Raw genomic sequence first — 23123 nt, 5'->3', positions numbered from 1 at the left:
TGAAGTCCAGGTAGTCACGTCCACAGCCTTTCCCTCATGCAATGGGCAAGTTACCTGGTCATAAAAGGAGATCAGGTTAGTCAAGAAAGGCCTGCCTTTCCTAAACCCATGCTATGGCCTGTTCCCCTGGTTGTATTGTACATACAGATAAACTAGCAAATGCAACTTAGTGCCCAAGCTTCTTCATAAGCTGCCCAAAAGGGCAACTAAGATGAGGTGGTAAAGTTTCCACCTACATTAGGGTAGAAAAGAGTTACACTCTAAACTGAAATTTATTTAAAAGACAATGTGGATAGATAAAGCACACTTGTTTCATATTTCACAGAATAGTTTGGGTTGGAAGTGACCTTCAAGGTCATCCAGTTGCAACCCCTCTACCACTGGCGGGGATAACTTCCACTAGATCAGGTTGCTCAGGGCTCCATCTAATCCATTGAATGCTCCCAGGGATGGGACACACACAGCTTCTCTGGGCAGCCTATGCCAGTGCCTCACCACTCTCACCATAAAAAAATTCTTCCTGGTATATAATCTAAACGTAGTCTCTTTCATTTTGAAGCCACTCCCCCTTGTCCTCACCCCACATACTCTTGTAAGAAGTCTCTCACTATCTTATAGACTCTCTTCTGTACTGGAAGACTACAATTAAGTCACCCCAAAGTCTTCTCTAGGCTGAACAATCCCAATTCTTTCAGCCTTTCCTCATAGGAGAGGTGCTCCAGCCCCCTCATCAGCTTGGTAACCCTTCTCTGAACTGGCCTGATTGCCAGGAGAACGGAAAAAACAGTGAGAAGGGGGACAGAAAGGTAAAAAACAAGAGAAAACCAGGGAACAGCAACGCCCAACACCAGGGGTTAAGTAAGTACTGTTAAACTTTTCCCCATTCAGGACTCTCAGCAAGCGCTCCAACACCACACACACACAGCTGTCACAGCAGCACGGGCGGAAGGCGAGCTTCCCGCACTTCCGAGAGCAGAAAACCTGCTCCTTTCCCTGCGCACCCAGCCAAGCGCCGCCCGCAGCTGCCAGGGCCTGACACGGCGGCTGCGCCCTCACGGCCCCGCGCGGCGCATGCCCCGCCGCCGCCGCCGCCGCCGCCGCCACCGCCCGCCCGCGGCGCGCTCTGACGCGGGGAGCGTAAACAAAGCGGCGCCCTGTGGGAAGAGGGAAGCGCTACGTGCAGGAAGAGGGAGCCTCCATCTTAGGCGCTCGTCGCGGCGGCGGGATGGCGACGGATGGCCGGGAGGAGAAGGGTATGTGGCGGTAGCGAGGGGGGGCAAGCGTTAGGCCCCGGGGAAGGGGGAAGGCTCAGGCGGGGGCCCGATCCCCGCCTGAGCCTTCCCCCTTCCCCGGGGCCACCTTTGAAGCTGGTGCTGGGCCTTCTACGGGGAGACGTCCGTCTCCTCCGGGGAGCGGAGGGGCGGCGGGGTCAGGGATAACCTTTCGAGGATGATTTTATTTTTGCGGAAGCGCTCCCTGTGTTTTGCTGGGGAGCAGGAGATAACAGGGCCCCTCCTACTTTGGTGTCCCGGCAGCAGCGGGCTCGGGGCAAGGTGACTCGAGCAGCGGGAAGAGGGAGAAGTTCGTGGGCCGTAAGTTTTACATCATCGACAGCGAGTTACTGCAGGTTGTGTTTTCGCAAAAAGTATTTGCTATTTTTATTGCGGCTTTTTGTTTCTGCTTGGATCGCTAGGCCGTTTTGGTTTTGGGGTTTTTTGCACGGTTTTCTCTGGGGAAATGTAGTTACTTTAGTAAGCAGAAATTTCTGTTGGAATCTACTTTGCCGGTTGTTGCTCGGCTTTTTGCAGTGAGCTGTGAATTCTGGGCACTGTGGGTAAATAAATTTGAGTTAGAGGAATCGGATGATTTCAGAGTCATTACTCTGGAATAATAATAATCTAGGGCAATTAGTGCCGAATAATGGAATCACAGCTCTTGTAAGTGACTACCGCTATCCACGGAAGCCGAAGTGATCCGCATGTTATCTGTGGGATTATGTTAGTCAGTCCTCACGAAATAGCCTCTTTAAGAAGGCAAACCAGAGTTAGGCGTAGCAGATTGCCCTTTGGTGGTTAGTGCAGAGAGTTGCAGAGTTATAAAAAGGGCAAAGTATCACCAGGGTAGTGTGGCTTGGATTGCGTTCATTTGGATTTCTGTGGAGAATAATGCTTCCTGTAAAGCCTTTTGCAGGATATGTGTCCACAAAATGGCTTTGTCAGAGTGGTAAAGGTTTGCTGTCTGATATTTATTTTGAAGCTATATTACATGGAAAATTCCCAGTAGATTTTGTCAGAACTAATAAATAAAGTTATTGGTGGTGCTTGATCCTTAATGGTGTTATTGTAAGATTGGTAGATTGGGATATGATCAGGTTGTGTCAGAACAGATCTGATCGCCCACTGTGGATGAGCCGTGAATTTGAAATGTTTGCTGTTATCATCTATAAATTTCTATTCATATAAGTATTTGTCCAGTTGGGCTTGAATTTTTTTTCAATGTTTGTTAATCACTGCCAGTGGTCAAGTTATATTTTTACTTTAATTTGTTTTTAATTATTTCTCATGTGAAAGGGGTTATTTTGACTGAATAATAAGTGTTGATGCACATTTGCAGCTGAACCGATTTCTGCTGCAAGTGCTCCCATAGGAAGAGAAATGCTGTTTTACCACTTTAAAAAAAGCAAAAATAAGGCTTGCAGGCCTGTTTAGTTTGAAATCAGAGGGGCTTATTTCTTTTGTGTGCCAAATCGGATTTTTGCTTGGACCCTTCCAATAGTTCTAATTCTCTTGGGCAGCAGACGAAATGGCCTCCCAGGCTACCTTCCTGCTATTTTGGGTGAGTTAAATTTGTTCATGGAAAGATCCCACAAAAGACAAGCGGCAGGAAAGCCCTGTTGGGAGTATCTGCCACAGAAAGAACTCATTTGGTCCCTCCCTCTTCAGTGGTGATGGACCATAAAACACCTGTCCTCTGCCATTTTTCTGTTTCTGATTTTGTGTTTTTCCTGACACCTCGCTGAGATAATTTGGCTCTTCAGGTTGAACACTGACAGTGGTGGTTCACTGAGAGAAATGATCTTGTGCGAGTCAGAAAAGCAAGGTATCCAGTGCGAGACAGAAAAGCAGGGTATCCAGTGCGAGGCAGGAAGCAGGCTGCTAAATAAATCTGGAGATGTGCTTCTAAACAAATCAGGTCGATGTGCCTGTGGAAGGGGATGGGGGATCCTGCTCCTGTCTCCTGCACCCTCTTTAACATTCCAGCTGCAAATGAGGCCCATCTAACCTGGAAGGGGTTTAGGAGAGAGTGTGTATCAGACTTGCGTTTTCTGTTAAATTTCCCTTCTCACACTTCTGAATGAGCTGATAAGGAGTCTTTTACCACCTTCCATTGCTGCTGCAGTAGGTGGGTTAAATCTAGTTTACTCAAGTATGCTGTTGTCTCACCAAGAGGGAAACAAATCTAAGGTTCAATACACATGATTTGAGGTGGATGATATGTTTAATTTTCTAATCTCAATGCACCTCTTTTTCATTAGTGTCCAGTAAAAAAACCTTGTGCTCTAGACTTGCCAAGCTTCCTGTGGACAAGCAGAATGCAAGCCAGGAAATTGCATCCCATGTTTGGCAGTTACACAGCCGTGAATCTGACTGTCATATATTTATCAGTCACAGCAAGAATATTTGCTATGGATGTATGGCTACAAACATAAAGGGCTGTTCCTAAGAGAATTGTGATGCAAGTTGATGTTGCATTTAAATGCCTGCTGACTGTAAGCTGCCTGGGAAAGGTTTGATCCACTTCTCTCTGCACCATTTCCTTTGCATTAGAGACACCTACTGAGCAGTCCAGGGATCACTTCTGCATTCCCCTACCACTGAAAATGTGGAGAAGTGCCAGCAGGAAAGTTAGTGTACATGCTGACTTCAGATTTAGTAGTATAGAGTAGAGACAATTTTAATACTTATATATCTCAATATTTTGAGATAGACGAGCTGCCAGACTCTGGAGGATTTAATTGCTGCATTACCTCAGTTTCACGCAGTTCTGGAGTCCTTACCTTGCATCTGCTACAGATATTGTAAACCAGCTGAATCCTTGGAGACTGCTCTGGTTTCTTTTTCCTCAGCACAGAAATTGCAATCAATCACAAAGTGGAAAGAACTAAGAATTTTGGAGAGATTCCAAAATTAATACTTTTTTTATTTTTCCCTTTGCATGGTAAGGCTTAGTTCACTCTTTTTAAAGTGCTTGGAATATAGATCTGCTACCCTAAAGCTTGTGACTCCTTCTTCTAATAGGATCCCCATATATCCCTTTTGGTTTCAGAAATTGTGACAGATTTTAAAATTTTGTGAGCAGATGTGGTCATTTACTGCCTCTGGCATTAATTTTCTTTAGCATTTGCCCTTTTGACCAAGTTGTGGAGGTTTTTTTTGGAACAACTCAGAGTTAATGATGCAACAAATAAATACTGTTTCCTCCATTATGTTTTTTCTATTTGTTAGTGAACCACAAAACTCACCATTCCAACACTGCTATGACAACAAAAATAGTGAAGAGAGATTAATTCATCATGCAAGTTTCAGAATTTTGCAGAGATAAAGATCCCTTCTCTTTACTAATGGCACTCAGACTACCTCCTGGTCTCCCTTTTTCTGTAATTTTATGTTCAGCCTTCATTTGTAGGTCAGCTTTGCTGAAAAGCTTTTGTGACATGAGGAGCCAACTTGGACCTTGTTTAGAGGTCTAAATGCATCTTGTGACATATTTTAAATTTTTATTTGCTCTACCTGATCCTTCCAAAAGAAAGCGTAGAAATAAATCAAGAAGATGTCAATTTTTTGCTTTGTTGCAGATCTGTAGCCCTGAAGGAAATGTTTGAGTTTGTAACTACTAGTTCTGTGCTTTACATATCCAGACTTTTTATAGTTGGTGTTGACTTTTTTTGTGTATTTTCAGATGGTGAACTGAATGTTCTGGATGACATTTTGACTGACGCTCCTGACCAGGATGATGAGTTGTATAACCCTGACAGTGAGCAAGACAAAAGTGAGAAAAAGGGTATGTGACTTCGGTAGTGGTTGTTCTGCAGGAACATAAGTGGTAAAAATGTCTGTCTTATTTCAGTTAGTCTTTGAAGTAATGGATTTTATAACTTGATTCAAAGAGTGAATGAGTTCCAAAAGTCTTTATTTCATGGACATGTGCTTTTTCACCCTACCCTCCAAGCAGACAGTCAGATCCATTTCCTTTTGTCTCAAGAGCAGTTGCTGAGTCTGGCTTGTTCTGAATTCATTTGCTGTTAGGAAATGACTGTCCTTTTTGGCTCAGTGAAGTGAGATGGAAGTGTAGCAAAGGGGTTGCAAAGTCTGATTCCAGCTCAGTTCTTTATTTGGCTTTAGGCCAATCCTCTAAGCATTTAAATTAGGATTTCCAAGTGTAAAATCTGAGAAACACATGTGTCTTAGAAGTAAAATACATGTTTTAGGACATGAGCTGTTCCTAAGAAGCAGTTTTGAGTGTTGCTGCAAAGCCTACACCTGGAAGATGTTCCCTGTGACTGCAGCAGGGTAATTACCTAAAATAGAGGACGTAGAAGCCTCTGTACAGTTTTTGTTTTGATATCGGAAATAACACTGAACTTGATATTTCTTTCTCTTTAAGGATCAAAAAGAAAAACTGACAGGATGGAAAATGCTGATAGCAAGAGGCAAAAACCTTCTGTGCATTCCTCGAGGCAGATGATGCCAAAGCCTCCCAGCTCATCAGTTAGCAATAACAAGAGAATCGTGAGCACGAAAGGAAAGCTGGTGTCAGAGTACAAGACTGAGGAGTACCAGAGGTCTGACAGAAGCAAGCGCCCAGATGGCGATCGGAAGATGCGAATGTCGAGCAGCTCCAGGGAACCTTATAAAGGACAACCAGAGAAATCTTACATGAGGAAGAGAGATATTGACAGAAGGGCAAAGTCTTCTACACCGGACGGTTCAGAGGTATTAAGTATTCTTGCTGCCTTATAAATAAAGCAATTTTATGAGACTTTTGTAAGGCACGTTCTCTTAGGACTGTGTGTGCATCCTGACAATGTTATATGACCGCTGATTCGCTTTTTCTTTAAACATCAGAGAATCAGGCATGACGTGGATAGAAGACCAAGCAGATCTAGCCATTCTTCTAAAGAAGAGGTGAACTCTGAGGAATATTGTTCAGATCACGAGACTGGCAGTAGTGGTTCCTCTGAACAAGGCAACACAGAGAATGAGGAGGAAGGAATGGAAGAAGAGGAAGATGATGAAGGGGAGGAGGATGAAGAGGTGGAAGAAGATGGGGAGGAAGATGAAGAAGAGTATGAACAGGATGAGAGGGATCAGAAGGAAGGAAATGACTATGACACACGGAGTGAAGCCAGCGATTCTGATTCTGAATCTGCCTCTTTCACAGATGGGTCAGTCAGATCTGGGTCTGGTTCAGATGCATCAGGTAGGCAGCATCTTGCATGCTAATGTGAAATACCTTGCCTCTGAAAGGTGTCTGCTTTGAAAAATAACCACTTCCTGACCATGTCGAAAGTAAGCCGTGGTGGCAGAAGTCAGGAAGATGTTAATTATGAAACACCATAGGCATGGAAAAAATTTCTGGAAAGTGGTAAAACAAAATTGTGACTATCCAGATTGCTGTGTTGAGGATTCGTTGTATTCTTGACTGCTTTGACCTTGCTGTTCAATGCTTTGTAACAGTAAAATTAGTACTTTCTTGGGTATCTAATGGCTTAGTGTTCCACACAATTAATTTTAATTCAGCGTTGAGCTGTTTGGTGTCCATCTAGATGAGTGACCAGGTAGACTGGTGTAGTAAGACATTATGTCCCTGGGGAATGATAGCTGAATCTTAAATATTGGCTATGCTCAGCATAGGAAATCTAAACCTAAATTGAAATTATTAGAGCAAATTTAGAAGGAAATAAATGTTTTAAGCAGAAACTAGAAACAATTGGTTTGTATTTGTATATTGTAAGTGGTCCTAGCTTGCAGATGTGAAGTGCTAATGACGTAAATACTTTTGAGTTTGGCTGTTCGTTGTTTGTTTTTTCTAGGAAAGCAGCTTGCAATCCTGTTAAGATTCCTATTGTGTATCTTCCTTGTCTGAAGTCTCCATAGGTGGTCATCCTGCTTAATATGCTGCCTCTTTTAGCTCAGCTCTGCTGTATGGAATTAGAGACAGCAAGGTGTAACCTAAAGACAAGTGAAACTGTAATAACTGTTCTAAAAAACTCTGTGGTATAATGTAACACTGTCTTAAGAGTGGACATAATTGCCTTTGTGCCACAGTGTTTTGTTTTCCTGTCTCTTGCTGTTTTTGAGCTCTGAGCAAATGAGCTATTGCTGCACAGTTTGTGCTAGATGTTGCACATTTGGGTGAAGGCTGAAAAGAAACACTAACCCACCCTTACTAAAAATATAATAATAATAAATTCTATCTGTAAACATTGCACAGATTTAATAGATTTGTGCCATTGATCTTCCTTTTGTGAATGAAAAGCTTGAGTAACTAGCATTTGCTTCTTCTGTGCATGATAATTTTGTGGCAACAACGGCGACTTTAATGTGCAAGCCAAATGGTAACTTCACTTTTATTGATGCTATTTTCCTGTCTCATTACTTTTTAATCTCAACTTTGCCTGTGTTTAAAGTATGGCTTTTATTTTTTATGGTTTCTTTTAGATGAGAAAAAGAAGGAGAGGAAGAGAGCTAGAGGTATCTCTCCAATTGTTTTTGACAGAAGCGGGAGTTCTGCATCAGAATCATATGCAGGTATTCTTCCCTTTTGTTGCTTGTCATTGTGACTTGCATCAAATCTTAATGTGTAATCTAAAATAAATGTAACTGGCTGTAGAGATTTATAGGGTCTGTAGCTTTGTATAATTTGGTATTGACTTCTGGCATGTTGTGTGTGGATACCTTTGGGGGGAAGTAGGCTTTCTTGTTACTTTAATGCTATTCTGTTGCTTAAGTGGAAATTTCACTTTTTTTTTTTTTTAAACTTGGAAGATGATGATTCAGTGACTAGTTTTCTGAGTAGGAAATTGTTCAAATATTATTAAAAAAAAAAAAAACCCAAATTAAACAACCCGAAACTGAAACAAAAAAAAACCAACAAAACAAAACACTCGTGCACATTGAATAGTATTTTTTGTGTGTGTGGGTGCGCGCCAGAAAGCATAATTTGTCATGAATGAAAATTGTATGGGATAAGGCTGTAGAAATTGTATATTATCTCTATTAAGGCTCAATCTGAACAAATGTACTTTGGCTAAACACAGGTTCAGAAAAGAAGCATGAGAAATTATCATCTTCCGTTCGTGCTGTCCAAAAAGGTATCATTTAAATTTGAATTTTTAATGCATGCCCCATAGCAAACCATTGTCTCTGTTGATTAAATTACCTCTAAGTAGTGATGTTCTGATATAAATCAATTTAAGCACGTTGTTGTTCTGAGCATGATAATTGAATCTTGAGCTACTTTTGCATGTTTTGAGAGTGATATGCAAAAAGTTCAGTCACTGTGCTCTTTGCAGAGGCAGCAAATTTAAAAAGGAAGTGCTTAAAGCTGCAAAGAGGAACAGCATTCACCATTCTCTATTGAACAGTTTGTGCTTGTTACGAGTGTTACCATCATTTATGCAAAGATCTTTAAGCAAGGAAATAAGTCCTACATATCGGAACATCACTGAATCATGCTGATTTTTTTATTTTACGTTTTTCTTTACTTGGATATCTGAGTTTTAGGTTTGGTTTGGTTTCCCCTGGCATTTTGTGCTCTGCAGCTTTGACTTTAAGTTGGGTGGTTGACTGTGGTAATACATAGATAGGAAATGGGTGGGATACTGTATTTTTTGAAGAAAGGAAGCAACTATCTGTACTCAAAGCAACATGTTTGGTAAGTATTTACGGTTCAGCTTATTTGATATTTTGTTTTCTTTTCAGACCAAACAAGCAAACTTAAATACATTCTCCAAGATGCACGGTTCTTTCTCATCAAGAGTAATAACCATGAAAATGTATCACTTGCTAAGGCAAAGGTATGTTGTATTTTCTTCAAACTGATCCTTTTGTCTGTTTTCAGACACACTCACCTCGGTTTGGGAGAGTGTGTTTGGATTGTTCTATTGCTTGGATCTTGGTGGATGCAGCAACAAAAGCTACCGTGCCTCGGTTCTTTGGCTTCCACCGTAACCTAGAAAAGGTCCTGACCCCTGGCCATTTATCTTGGCAAGAATGGGGTTAAAAGGGGCCTTAGGGTCTATTTGGTAACATCCTAAGCCAAGCTCTGTTGGGAATGCTGGGATGGTATTTTCTCCCATCCATCAGCACTTCTGTTCCTATTGCTGTGCTCTGAGAAGGTTCAGAAGGTTGTTTGGCTTTTTTCTAATGCTACATGAGTAGTTGTGGTCAGGTGTTTCAGGATCTGAAGCGTTACTGTGGAAATGTATGCCTGGCAATGCTGGTGTGAGTGAGTTCTTTGGGAGGGATTCCAGAACACCAGATTTCAGCTGTTGAGGAATTGCACTAGGTGTCCATTGTAGCACTCTGGTGGTTTTATATTGTCATGTGTTCTTTGAAACAGGTCATAGAGAAAATACTTGATTTGCTGTTACACAAGATACATAGAGTAGGTGATTCTGTTAATGAAGATTTTCTAAATTAGGGTGAAAATAGCATCCAAATGATTAAACAAATCTCAAAGTCCTGGGCATGTTTGCTTCTCACCTCTCCTTCCAGCTTTGAAGGTGCAGTGAACACCATTCTGACTGGTGACTCTGTAAAGGAGTCTATTATTTTTTGTGCTTCATCCACATATGGGGCTGCAGTAGTATCCTTGTTCCTGAAGTTATTGAAATGGATGCTTTGTCTCTCAGTGTGGAGGCATCAGTGCTTTGATGTTGGACTTTCATGAAACTCACTTTTGTGCTGCCAATGTAATAGGTTGTTGAGTTCACAGCAGGGCTTTACAAGCAGCCAAAAGCCATGTAATCTGACTGAAAGCTAGTAAAAACCCCACATATTCTCTGGTGGTTATAGTGAATTACCAGAACATACAAACACTGATCTGAGTTCAGAGTAGGGCATAAATACTTACCTGCACTAAAAAAATGCCAGGGAAGGAATGTTGACATTGGTATTTATGGCCTATTCTGAGGCTGAAGCTTGTTTACTCAGAAAATGGATGGAGGAGTGATTCAATAAATTCTTATTCTATATCAGCTCAGCTGGCACCTTAAAACAGGTTGTGTTTTATTGTGTGGCTGCATAGCAGCTGGTGAGATGGAAAAGATAATACTTAGTAGTAGTAGGAGATGTGTAGGGCTAAACAAAGTGATTTGTTTTGCCATTTTAAATTGTTACTTTGGTGTCTTTCATGTTGCTGCCATTTCACGGAAAGAATTTTGAAGTCTGCAAACTGTCCTCAGCAAATTGCAGTACTATAGTCAAGTCTACCTGCCCACCTTTTAGCAGTATTCTCTTGGTTTTTCATAATTCCTGCGTGTTATATAATACATACATTCCTTTAGTCACTTGAAACATATGTGCAAACTTTCACCCTTACTATTTTTATGCTAACTGCCCATCATTATAATTATAATGGAAGTCTTTGATGATCTAAATGCATTCTCAGTGTCCAAAAAAAGGTTGAAAAGCCAGTGTTTTAAAAGTTTTAGTACAAGGCAGGCTAAAATATTTCTTGATGGAAATTAATTTTTCAATATGTTTTTCTTTCTATTATCTTCTACTCCAGTGCAATATTTTGGTCTTGTTTTCTTCATTTACATTACATATTTATGTCAGCTAAATCATTTGAGATTAACTGTTGTGTTTTGGGATGGGGTGGGTGTTTTTCTGTTTTAGGGAGTATGGTCAACACTTCCAGTGAATGAAAAGAAGCTTAATGCTGCATTTAGATCAGCAAGGAGTGTTATTTTGATATTTTCTGTAAGAGAGAGTGGCAAATTCCAAGGTAAGGAAAAGTGAGCTATTTTCAAGGTGAGTCAAAGTAAGTTCTATATGCAATAGCCTTTCTGTTGTATCTTTGTTACAATTCATACAAAATCCTTCAGGGTTTGCAAGATTATCTTCAGAGTCCCATCATGGAGGATCACCTATACATTGGGTGCTGCCTGCAGGAATGAATGCAAAAATGTTGGGAGGTGTCTTTAAAATTGACTGGATCTGCAGGTAACCAACTGTGCATTTATGTTGCTGTTAGTAACGAGGCATTATATTATAACTTTTGCGTATTACTCAAGTGCCAACAGCATCCTTCTGAAACTTGATTCAACCAGAGATCTATCCTCACTGCTCACTTGAATAGACAGCTGTGGGCGAAAAAGATTTGTCCTTACATGGATTTTTTTTTTTTCTGTTTTGATCTGACTAAACAAAGAAAATACTACCGTTCTGAAATAACATGTGACATAGTGCAAATATTGCATAATGTATAGGTTGTGAGCAGTATGAAAAGATTTTAAATCTCTTATTAAGGAAAAAAGTTACAGCAGTCCCATGAAACACATTGCATGGTTGTACAAGTACTTTGGACTGCCAGAAAGACTGAATAGAGGAAAAGTGAGACTTTGAATTAAAGTGTTGGAAAGATCCTCTCGAAGCTACTGACTCCCACCTCCAGCTCAAAGCACTTCATAGTTAGGTCAGCGCTCAGGGATTTAAGTATGTGCCAAGAGCTGCCACATGTAGAGGTCAGTGTATTCGGATGGTGAGATAATAAACAAGTACAATCACAATATTGCATACAGACCAAAATATTCTCTTTTAAAGGAGGGCTTGTCATAGTATGAACTATATTAGTTACTACTGGAATAAGTCCAAGTGAAATCTTTAGTTACTAATATATAGACCATAAGAATATGTTCAGAGACCTAACAGTACAAAGAATAACAGAATTATTTTATATGTAGTCTCCTGCTGTATACATTTTTACTTCTTTTCTTAATAAAAATAACTGAGGCAAAACTATAAATGGTGCCACTTGCATATTTAGGCGGGAATTGCCGTTCACTAAATCTGCTCACCTGACCAATCCTTGGAACGAACATAAGCCAGTAAAGATTGGACGCGATGGACAGGTTTGTTAATTCTTACTTGTTTTCTATAACTGACATCCTCTAGTGCTTGCTTCCAGCTTAGAATGTGCAGGAGAGTAGGAATGTTTTTATAGCAGTTACTTGGAGTAGAGTGTTGTGGCAAAGGCATTTTGCTTCTTTCTGATGCTGTTGTGGAAGAAGGAAAAGGAAACAATACAGTGCCAATTCTGTTTTTATCTTTATGATAAACAGTGTTTGCTTCAAAACTGTGTGGTATTCTGAATTTGAAATGTGATGTGCCTTGCATTGTATAGTGTGCAAACCACATAGCATCAGGTTTTAAGAAAAAGGTCTGGTGTTTCCAGTTGTGCTCTGTATTACGTTTTTTAATAGGTACTGTATTGCTTAAGGCATAGACTCCCATTATAGAATATCTGCTAAGCAAATTTCAGGTGGGGCTGGCTCTTTGTCTTGTCAGACATACCAGAGTGCAGGTATGTTGCTGCTGTCATCATGTACCCAAGCTGTGGGTAAAATAGCAGGTTCTGCTTTAAGACAAGGTGGGAGGTAATCTCCATACTGTATGGAAAATGTCAGCTCCGTGTTGCGTTGTTTTGCCCGCAGATATGTTTGCTTTGTTGTGTAGCAGGAGAAAAACAATAGTTTTGATATTGTTTTTAGTTTAGTGTGAACTTAAAAAAAGAAAGTTTTTCAGTTAACTTAGCTACTGTTAAATGGCCAAGGAAATTTATTTTTTTTCCTAATGTTTTGTCTACAGTAGACTTGCAGTCTGGACATGGGTTTCAGCTTTTTTCATCAAATTACTGTACTGTTATGGTCTAGACAAGCATTGCCTGATGCTTGCTCTCCCTGCTTTTCAAGTCTGCTTATTTCCTGAAGTGGTTGTCATTTATCCATTTATATTTGCACAACTGTGAATGGATCTCTCTTCTGAGGACACGTACACTGAAAATCTGCCTTTACGACATCATTTGGGAAGGTGTTCTGCAGGCCTGCAGTCACCAGTTTGAAGAAGCACTTCTGTTTTGCACCTGGCTCCTGCTAGATTTATTTGATGGCCCAAGTTCTTGTAGTGGAAGAGAGAGTCAGAAAATTCATATCTGTCCCTTTCTCCTCCAGACAGTTTGCAGTGTCTAATGGTCCCATTATCTCCATCTTGTTCCCCATATCCCTCATATTTCACTTTTAATTTAGGTTGGAGAGACCTGACCTTTTCAGTCATGGCATGTAGGAATTGTTGCATTAATTCACTTATTCTTGGTGCCCTGCTTTGAAGTTTTCCATTTCTGTTGTCCCCCTATCTTTTGAGATGTAGGGGCACAACTGCAGCCATTATTTAGGGTGTGGGTGGAACATGAAATTCGGTGTGATACAATGGCTTTCTTATTCAGTGTTCTTTTCCTAATAACCCTGAGCACACAAACTGCTTGTTTTGATCGTGGTCAGACCTTGAGTTGGTATTTTCATGGACTTGTCTACCATACAATGAAGAACTCGTACTGAGTGGTAGTAGTCAACTTCATCAGGCCATGGCTTTATATGTGAAGCTGGGATGGATTTTTTTTCCTGCGTGTGTCACTTTTCTTTCTGTAATAGGTAATCATTTTCTTTGTGATGAAAAACAGTCCTCTGATTTTATAGCAAAACAGTGATGTGGCCTGTATGTCTCATGGGAAGATATGGTTACCCCAAGTGTTGGACTATTTAGTGAAAATTCTAATTAGTACCTAAAGAGTTAAAGGTAATGTAAGTGAATTTTGCTGTGTCTAGTGATACTGAAATCTCTTTGAATTGTCCTTTTTTTTTTTTTTCTTTTCCTTAAATGTCTGTTGTCAGTCTATTTGGGGAGAGTTTCATTTCTTCAGTTTATGAACCACTTCTAACTAATTCTAGGAAATTGAGCCGGAATGTGGAACCCAACTTTGTCTTCTCTTCCCTCCTGATGAAAGTATTGACTTGTATCAAGTCATTCATAAAATGAGGCACAAGAGAAGAATGCACTCACAACCCCGATCAAGAGGACGCCCATCCCGTCGAGACCCCGTTCGGGACGTGGGAAGGTTAGAAACGTTCTTTGGACTGATAATAGGCACATGTGTGAGAATAACGTGATGGAGGAATGTGATTCGTCAAAGCTTGCCCTGCGATAAAGAAGAGAGAAAATCCTCAAATCAAGCTGCATGGACAAGTTTGTGGCTTCATTGAGGATTTCACATGGTTCCCCGGTCTGTCATTTTTCAAGAGGAAAATGGGGATCTTTGCTTTTGCAGAAAAAAGCTCTTAAAGTTCTGTCTCTAGTTTAGACTAGATCATTTATTGAGCTAATGCAACTTGTAATGCTAGCTGTAGGTAAGCTTGGCTTGATTATGAGCAGGCTAGATGGAGAGGAGGAAATATTTATATGCCAAAAATGTGTTAATATCTTGTAAAAGCCTTTTCTTTCAGGTGTGTCTCTGGATAAGCCTTATCAAATATGGGACTTTTATAAGGATCACTTAGAATTTTGCAGAAGATGCCGCCTCATTTTGAGGATAAAATATTTAAGTTATTTTGATATTCAAGAGGAGCATTATTGGGACTGTTTCAAATTGTGTCACCGTGATGTGTTAACCCTTTTGCCAAATATTCTCTAACATGTAACCACTGAATTCACACATCTTGCTGAGCTTCTGAAAACAGTAGGTTCTTTCCAAAAGGGATCAAGTGGCCCTTGGAGACCCGGCAACAAACCAAAAAGAATGGCTGTTGCTGTGTCTGTATATACAACCTTTCCAGATGCTGGCAGTACCTGTGGACTTAAAGTATTTTTAGAGGATCGACATGTTTATTGATCACTGCTTTATGAACTTAACATCATTTTCCAGAAAAAAAAGGGGGTATAACTTGTTACAGAATTGGAGAAGTCTTTGCAAAGAACTGATACTAGCCCTTCTGCCAAACACCTTTTCCCCGTGGTAGCCACTTTGCATACAGACTGATGTATGGTTTGGGCTGAAACCTTTGGTTAAGTTTCCTTTTTGTGGAAACATCCTGTGGTAGGTACAGAGCCCCAACAAGAGTCCCCATTTCCTTGAGCTTAAAAAAAAGGACACTGTAACGAGTAGGTAGGAGGAAACCTGGCAGCGCCCCCCTATTTTTGGCTTTAAAGGACTGAACACCAAGATGGCTTTTGGAGTTAAGCTAAGAGGTTTCCAGTGCAATAAAGTATATACAAGTGAAGGTTTTGCAATGGACTGCAAACTATACATATAACACCACCACACCTTCTCAAGCCTGCCAGGGCCTCCATTTATGTATGTGGCTTACAGCTTAAAGTCAGTAGTTGGACTACTATATGAACTGTTTCTATCATATTTTATACCGGTCGTAAATGCACTCTCAAAACTACAAGAAAGCGGTATGTTTATTCTTTACACCAGCTTTTATTTTCTTTGATCTGAATTTGCTGTAGATGCAACTGCTTTGGTTTTTGGGCTTTTTGCTCATACTAAAGAATCTGCTTCCATTTTAAAAAGCTTAGTAACTGGGTACAGTGGGCTTTAATGACTGAAGTTGGGGAAGGGAGGGAGAAGTCACTATTTATAAAACTAAAAGCTATATAAGCTTGTTACTCAGCTGGCAAGTTGCACAGTAATTAAGCAGTATAAAGAAAATGTTAATGTCTTGTCATAAGGAATTATACTGTTGGGGAGGGGGAGGGGGGTGAGAAGGGAATGGTTCTGTAGCTGCTTTGTGTTTAGAAACACTGTTACATTAGCACTAGAGTCTCCCAGTACAGTAATGTTTATGTACCTTGGAACAAAATAAGCACACAGTTGTCAGCTCTTTTTTGAGCCTAACAGCAACTGGAATGTAACTTTATAAGGAAGAGCAGAGTTCTTAACATCTCTTCTGTCAAAGAGCTGCTTTTATAGAAAACAGCCCTAATTATTTTAATTATTAGGAAGCTTGAATGTTATTAAATTGAAAAATGCACCAGTGCATTGCTAGTAAGTTGCTTAGAACAGAAATTATTAGAAATAATATAATTGGCCTATTCAATTAGGGAAGCCATAGTTAAAGTTGCAATTTCACAAAGCATGCAGAGTTTATTTATAAATGTTGTGGAAGTAGACCTTTTATTGAATTCTTTACCCATTAGCTATCAAATGCAGTAGTCTTCATACCCTCTGACTGCAATGTTCTGTGAAATTCTTTGTTGTCCGATAGATGTTGCAAAATGTAATGTGGAAAGTGTAATGTTAATGCCTAAGCTTGAGTTTGGTTTAGACAAATTTGTTACCTTTTGTTTGGGATGAAGATACAGTTGGGTCAAGTTCCTTCCTTAACTACCTAAATTCCTGTAGACAGAAAGTAACAGTGGAATGTATGTAATTGAGCTATTTCTGATTCTTTCAGTTCAAATTTAAAGCTGTAGAATATTTTGAAGCAAATAGATTTGAGAATTATTACATTGATATCCTGGGCAGCTCAGACTGTTCCTGTGAGGTATTCTGCTGTGACAAATGCTCCAAGCAACCTTGTTTAATCTTTGATATCTAATTTGTGTAGGCGTCGACCAGAAGATTATGATATTCATAACAGCAGAAAGAAACCAAGGATTGACTATCCCCCTGAGTTTCACCAAAGACCAGGTTAATATCTTACTATGAAGATTTGTGTGCACCAATTCATGAGTATTTTCTCTTTTAGCATATCCTCGTTAATTCAAAAGTAAAATAGTGATATAACTTGGATATGAAAATGTGACTTGTTTCGAGTGCTGCCTGCTGCTTTAACCCACCTCTCGAAGAAGTCAGTGACGCTGTTTCACTGGTTTGAGAGCTGAGTTTAACCTAGGCTGAGCCCTTTTTAAGAGCATTGAATTGTATACATTGTTGTGAATGATCTTCTCAAGTGCTGTGTTAATGTGGGCACAAAAATAGATCTGACCTACTTGTCAAGATGCTAATCATCAAATGAAAACGTTTGAGAAATTTCCACCTGGGAACATCAGCTGAGACTGCGTGACTGGTAGCCTTTGTGTGGAGATGATGGTAGACATTCAGTTATGTTTTCAGAGACAGTTTTTTTTACAAGCTTGACATGAGTTAGGCAGGAGGATGTTGCCCTGCATTTTACAAGAGGATCTAATGATGAAGGGAAGTTTGTTGTTCCCTAGAAAGAAATGTTTGCAGTGGTACTGCAGCAACAGCGCTGCTCATAGCAGCCTTTTTTTTTCCTTCAGAAAGCAGCTATTAAGAATTTGTTGCTTTTAGTCTACCAAATTGTGCTTCACATCTCTTAGAAAAGTGCATTCTGCTATTTCAGTCGTAGATTTCTAAACCTGTTCAGAGCATGCCTGTATTGTCTGCAAAGCATGCCTAGCTTGTCTGCAAAGACTGCATTCATTCATGCAAAAAGTGTTGTTGCTGCTCTGCATCTTTCCAAGGCCATTGTTTAAAAACAGAACAAGGTTTTTTAAAAAATAATGAAGGTCACTATTTTATTGTAGTGCAAGCATGCCTGATGTTTTGCACCGTTCTGCTGAGCTCTTTAAAGGGATTTACTGAAGCTGTAAGAATTCTTTGCCCTGTGGGGCTTTTCCAGATAATTTTAGTTTGTTTTTAATTTCCTGTGTAGCATTGTATCCAAAACATATTGGGAAATGAACTTTTTACTGAATACATATTCTACTGAATATATAGTTAGGAAGTAGTAACAGCCATGTGCTAAATGCCTGGAGGCAACACTCTTCACATTCATATGCATTCCTAATTCATTTGACTAAATTTCAAGTCTTTATTTGCACAGTTTCCCTCTTGCATATTTGTTGGTACTGTGTGCAAGTTCTTAATGGGTTTGTTGATGTCACTTTTTTATTATACTACTTGTCTTCATTGTCTATTAGGAGCTGTAAGTTTTCAAGAGTTGTTTTAAAAGTGAGGGTAGTAGCAGATAGACATAATTTTGTAGTAGCCACAAAATGAAAGGATACTTTCTAATGAATATAGTTTTTAAGATTGTTAACTTGAGACAATAAATTGAATTAATACTGCTTGATGTTCGAACAGGGTATATAAAGGATCCCAGATATCCCGAAGTAGACAGGTAAGGTGTGTTCATGTTACTCATTTTATGTCCTGGTAACTTGTCTGCACAGATAAGTTGGATTTAGTTCTGCAAATTTTTATTCCCAACAGACGATTTTCAGGAGTTCGACGAGATGTGTTTTTAAATGGGGTGAGTTACTGCATGCATTTTTTTGGGGCAACTTTATATTCATCTTTCTGCATTTCCAAAGAACACTCAGCGCAAATTTTAATATTACTGTCTTTCATTTTAGTCCTACAATGATTACGTGAGGGAGTTTCACAACATGGGACCACCACCACCATGGCAAGGAATGGTTTGTGTCTTGTTGAATTTGGTTTTTCTCCTTAGCATACAGCTTCTTTTTGTTTCCCCCAAAAGGAGCCTGCCATATTCAGTGTGCTCTCAACTCTTCACTTTTCCTAAAATCTACCTTTGCTGTAACAGTGTAAAAATTTTAGGGGAAAAGTATTGATAATAAGTATTTTGAAATTTACTTTGAACAGTAGTCTGGCATTTTTAGTAAGCTCTGAAGAAATAGCAGAACTCTCCTTTAGCCTAGATGGGAGGGTGTGATCACATTCTGTATCCTGCTAATTGTTGATGGTACTTGGCTCTCAAACAGTAAATGCATCAAACATGTGGACTTGTTGAAGAGGCTCATGGAATGGGCTGCTGGGCTCTAGTATTGTGCAGTGGCTTGCTTTTGGCTATGGCAATGAAGCATGCAGGAAACTAGCAAAATGTGCTGCACAACCTAATTAAACTAAGTCTTTCTGTATTACAGCCTCCACTGAAGTGCACTTGTTCACTTGTACAGGTTGTGGCCTTCACGTCAAGAGAAGTAGTCATAGTGAGGTTATTTTAGTGATACTTAGTAGTAAGTCTGGCCTGATTTTGTATAACTATAATGAGTCTTTTGGCTCTTGTTTGTACTGGCAATGAGCAAAAAGCAGTGCCAGATACAGAGATGGTCCTATAGCCTCTCATTTTTGTCAGCTGAAACACAACTCCTTACAACTGAAAGAAGTAAACAAGGTTGTCAGATGGGGGGGGGGGGAAACAGTTTTTTTTAAACAGTTAAGCCTCCAGAAACTCCCTTTTTTTTTTCCTCCCCTCTTCTGCATGCAGTCCAAGTAGTTGTCCTAGAATCCAGTGCTTTCATTTACTTTCTTTGTAACAAAAATGCAAGCCAAGATGCTTTGTTACTAGGCAAAGGAGGACTGTGCAGATTGAAGAAATGAAAGAAATCAGCCAAAATAGGTTTTGTTAAAAACAAAAAAAGGGCTAGCATTTTGTCAAATCATTTGACTTGCAAATTATTTGGTTTTTAATTTAGAATAGAAAGAAATTCTTAAGGAATGAGTGTGACTTGTTTCTGTAAGAGCTCTGGTTTGGGCAGAATTCACATTCTATACGCAAGGGTTTAAAAACTCAGAACTGAAAATGCCACATTAAAATAGCAGAAGTTTTGTGTACGGTGTAGTATTGAGGCAGATGCAGAAGGAAGGGATGTTGGACTTTGGGGGGGGGTGGTTACCAGACTTCTCCAAGCAATGGTGGAGAGGGAGTAAAGCATGCCAGCCCAATGAAAAGTAGACTGCTGTTCAGTTAGGAGGCTGTGATCAGATTTATATAGATGCTGTGTTTTCCATCTGAATGATGCACTCCTTGTGTGCATTCCTTTGCTTCAACAAACTTCCTGTAACTTTCTTGTAGCCACCGTATCCAGGTATGGAGCAACCACCACACCACCCTTACTATCAGCACCATGCACCTCCACCTCAAGCTCACCCTCCATACTCAGGACATCATCCTGTACCCCATGAAGCGAGATACAGAGACAAACGAGTAGTAAGTGTCCGCACAGACAGGGGATGCAAGTCTGCAGGCTGGAGTAGGAATCTGGGGTCCAGGGGTAGCCTAGCTTGAGCTTTGTTTGCTATGATAAACAGCATGTTTATGACCTGTATTAGAGTTCCTTGGAAAGATCAGTTGTTTAGATTGGCTACATGCTTACAGCAAATTTGAAAAGCCTTTTTCTCCCTGGTGAGTTAGAGGTGAAAAATTCTCATACTCTTAAACTGAGGTGTATGCTTAAATCGGCTTCCGGCTTGTCCACCTATGAACATTTTCATCCTGAAACCTGGTTTGAATAAGGACAGAGCTGTAACTTTGCTCGTGCTCGTTGGCAACAAATTACTTTATCAGCAGAATTTTGTGTTTTAAAACTTCTTATAGACACATCAGAAAACAGGGTGAATTAAGTTTCTGTTAGCTGGCTTGAAAGCTCCTTAGCTTTCAGGTCTCTTGCTGGTGTCTGGCATTTGAACCCCAGATTCAGCACATGGATGCTGCACAGTTGGTTTGGTTGGGTTTGCCTTTTTTTAAATACTGGGCTTTCTGAGGAGTTACAGCCAGCCTTACAGATAAGGGAGGGAATTCTGATCTGGGAAAGAAAATAGCAGAGCTCTCCTTTCATCACAGCACGACTATGACATGAGAGTAGATGACTTCCTTCGCCGCACACAAGCTGTTGTCAGCGGTCGGAGAAGCCGGCCCCGGGAGAGGGACCGAGAGCGGGAGCGCGACCGGCCTCGAGATAATCGGAGAGACAGAGAACGGGACAGAGGCCGTGATCGGGAAAGGGAGAGAGAGAGGATTTGTGACCGGGACAGAGACAGAGGTGAAAGAGGTAGATACCGAAGATAATCTATCTGGAACAGTGCTCACTTGAATCAAAAAAAGCTTGTATTTTTTTGTGTGTTTACAAGTAGTACATTTTATTTTCAACTGTCTACCTAAAGTTTATTGTGTAGAAGGATTTATAATGACCCTCTCTATTCCAAGCATGCAGTGAACTATGAACTGGAAAAATTCAAATAGGCCAAAAATAAAATACACAAAGCTGACACACAACTTCATGTTTCTATTGGAACAAAGTTGGAAGCAGCTAAGAATGTAGATATTGATTAATTCTCAATAAGTGTTCTACTTAGTGACTTCATTCTAGGTTTTTGAATACTGATGGATAACTGCCTTTTTTTTTTTTTTTTTTTGCTTTGATGTTTTCTTCCTGTAGTTTCATATGGTTCGATGGGAGAATGCTGCTATCAAGTATGCAAATACTGAAGTATGATCTCTTTCTTTTTTTTTGACGGTATGGCAGTGTTGTAGCAGCCTTCCCCCCCCCGCCCTTTCCCCCCCATTTTTAACCCTATCTGTGAAGTCAAGTGATTTATTTTCAGTCTTCAGTAAGGAAAGCAATATTAAGAAGACACTATTGATACCTAATTTTTAGCCTTTTTTAAAAATCTTCCTGTGTTCAATAACATTTTGGTCAGTTCTCTTGTCTGGTCTCTTTCCAAAATGTACACATTGCTTGGAATGTTCACAACCTGCGTGCGTGGAACCAGAAAATATTGCTGTATTCTACATTGCTACCTTTTTTTTTTTTATAAAAATAAATTGGTAACTATTGAAATGTTTAAACCTCCATGTTGGGTTCCTTGGTTTTCTAAGCTTGACAGTTTTGCTAGATTCCAGAGTTCTAGGAAAAGATCTATGTTCAGAAATAGTTCAAGTGTTCTTTGTGGTAAGCAAAACTGATCTGAAGCCTGAATTTAGAAAAAGGACTGGGTAATTGCATTTCTGTTTCCATAGTGAAGTGGCCAATAACTCCTGCAGCTCATCAGAGTTAAGGCCCTACGTCTTCAACTTAATCATATGATCTTCAAGCTGTTGAGAGGCTGTCCTCAGCCACAACATACCTGTCTCAGGAATGTGTTACTCCTGTAAGATCCAGAGTCTGTACCTATGTTCTTTGTAGCGATCACTTGTTACTTCTTTTAAATAAGAAATGTTTTATCTATGCCAATGGTAAAAATGTGGGGGGGGGGGCGGAAATTACTGAAAGTTCTTCAGTTTATCCAGCAATTTCCAACTTTCCAAAACTTGTAAGAGTAGCACTGCCTTGGTAGACTTCTTCATAAACTTCCTTCAGTGTCTCCTCATGTAACAAATCCAGACTGTCCTTTAAACACGCCCAGCTCCACCCTGCTGGGTGCTGCAGCTATTTTTATAAATGCCAGTATAGGACTGGCCACTGTGTGGCATTTGTGGAAATTTTACACAAATTGATCTGGCAATAGTTTGTGCTCTGCTTATTTTAGTCTACAGTCACAGTAGACATCTACATATGTTAGACAAAAGGTTAGATCTCCAATGTACAAATATGTTTGGCTTCCTTAAGCAGAACTTGAGGCTGAATATGTGTTTGGGCTCCTCAGCACAGTTTATTGTGCACAGAGAGGTAATGCCTGCTAGCTGGAGGATTAGATCAGTGTGTCCGATTTAGAATACATTCTGTGTCTAATTGGAGAAATGTGTCACAGACCACCCTCGTACTTTGATATCTTTCTCTGCATTGTATACAGACTCTAAAATGAAGAAGGGGTTTTGGTTTTGAGGTTTTTTTGTTTGGATTGGTTGGTTGGTTGTTTTACTTTTTAAATTCAGTACTAGATAAGCCAAATTACTCAGAGTAGGTTACAGAAATGATGCACCTCCTTACAGGGACTGTGGAGCACTTTGTCCAGCTTTTCCCATCTATCCTGTTTCCGGTGTCCTTTGTTAGCCCTGTCTGACCAATACCTGTGCAGCATGCTGGGAGGCTTGCTGGCCTTCTGGCATCCAAACCAACATCTCAGCAACTGTGTGACAGAAGCTCATAGTGATCCAGCCTGATGGAGCTGTGCCTAGGGACCCACCCACCTCTCTGAATAGTTACAGCAACCCCTTTCTGATTTGGGGCCTTAGTGTCATGCAGTTCCCCTTTCTATTCACTGTGCATATTCCTTGTTATGATCCCATCATGACAACAGGAGTATACCAGAAATTGCCATGATATGCAGTTTTCTTCTTGTAACCCCTG

General features: G+C 40.2%; 1 protein-coding gene across 4 annotated transcripts; it reads left to right on the top strand.

The window, feature by feature from the left end:
- The first annotated feature begins 1134 nt into the window (after positions 1-1134).
- Positions 1135-21662, top strand: YTHDC1 (YTH N6-methyladenosine RNA binding protein C1). 4 transcript variants are annotated; one of them, XM_058023888.1, is made up of 18 exons: positions 1135-1253; positions 4960-5061; positions 5665-5993; positions 6126-6480; positions 7722-7811; positions 8321-8374; positions 8985-9079; positions 10905-11013; positions 11114-11231; positions 12055-12139; positions 14012-14178; positions 16670-16752; positions 18172-18208; positions 18301-18340; positions 18444-18506; positions 19910-20044; positions 20678-20885; positions 21273-21662. In XM_058023888.1, the coding sequence occupies exons 1-18, from the start codon at positions 1226-1228 to the stop codon at positions 21320-21322; spliced, it is 2148 nt and encodes a 715-aa protein (XP_057879871.1). In that variant the 5' UTR covers positions 1135-1225; the 3' UTR covers positions 21323-21662. The 4 variants fall into 4 exon arrangements, with proteins under 4 accessions (XP_057879871.1, XP_057879873.1, XP_057879872.1 ...); XM_058023890.1 differs by lacking the exon at positions 8321-8374; XM_058023889.1 differs by lacking the exon at positions 21273-21662 and having other exon boundaries at positions 20678-21259.
- The last annotated feature ends 1461 nt before the right edge of the window (positions 21663-23123 follow it).

The sequence above is a fragment of the Melospiza georgiana genome, chromosome 5 (assembly GCF_028018845.1).
Source record: "Melospiza georgiana isolate bMelGeo1 chromosome 5, bMelGeo1.pri, whole genome shotgun sequence".
Lineage (NCBI taxonomy): Eukaryota > Metazoa > Chordata > Aves > Passeriformes > Passerellidae > Melospiza > Melospiza georgiana.
Note: the sequence above shows the minus strand (reverse complement) of the source record. Positions and strands in the feature narration are given on the sequence as shown.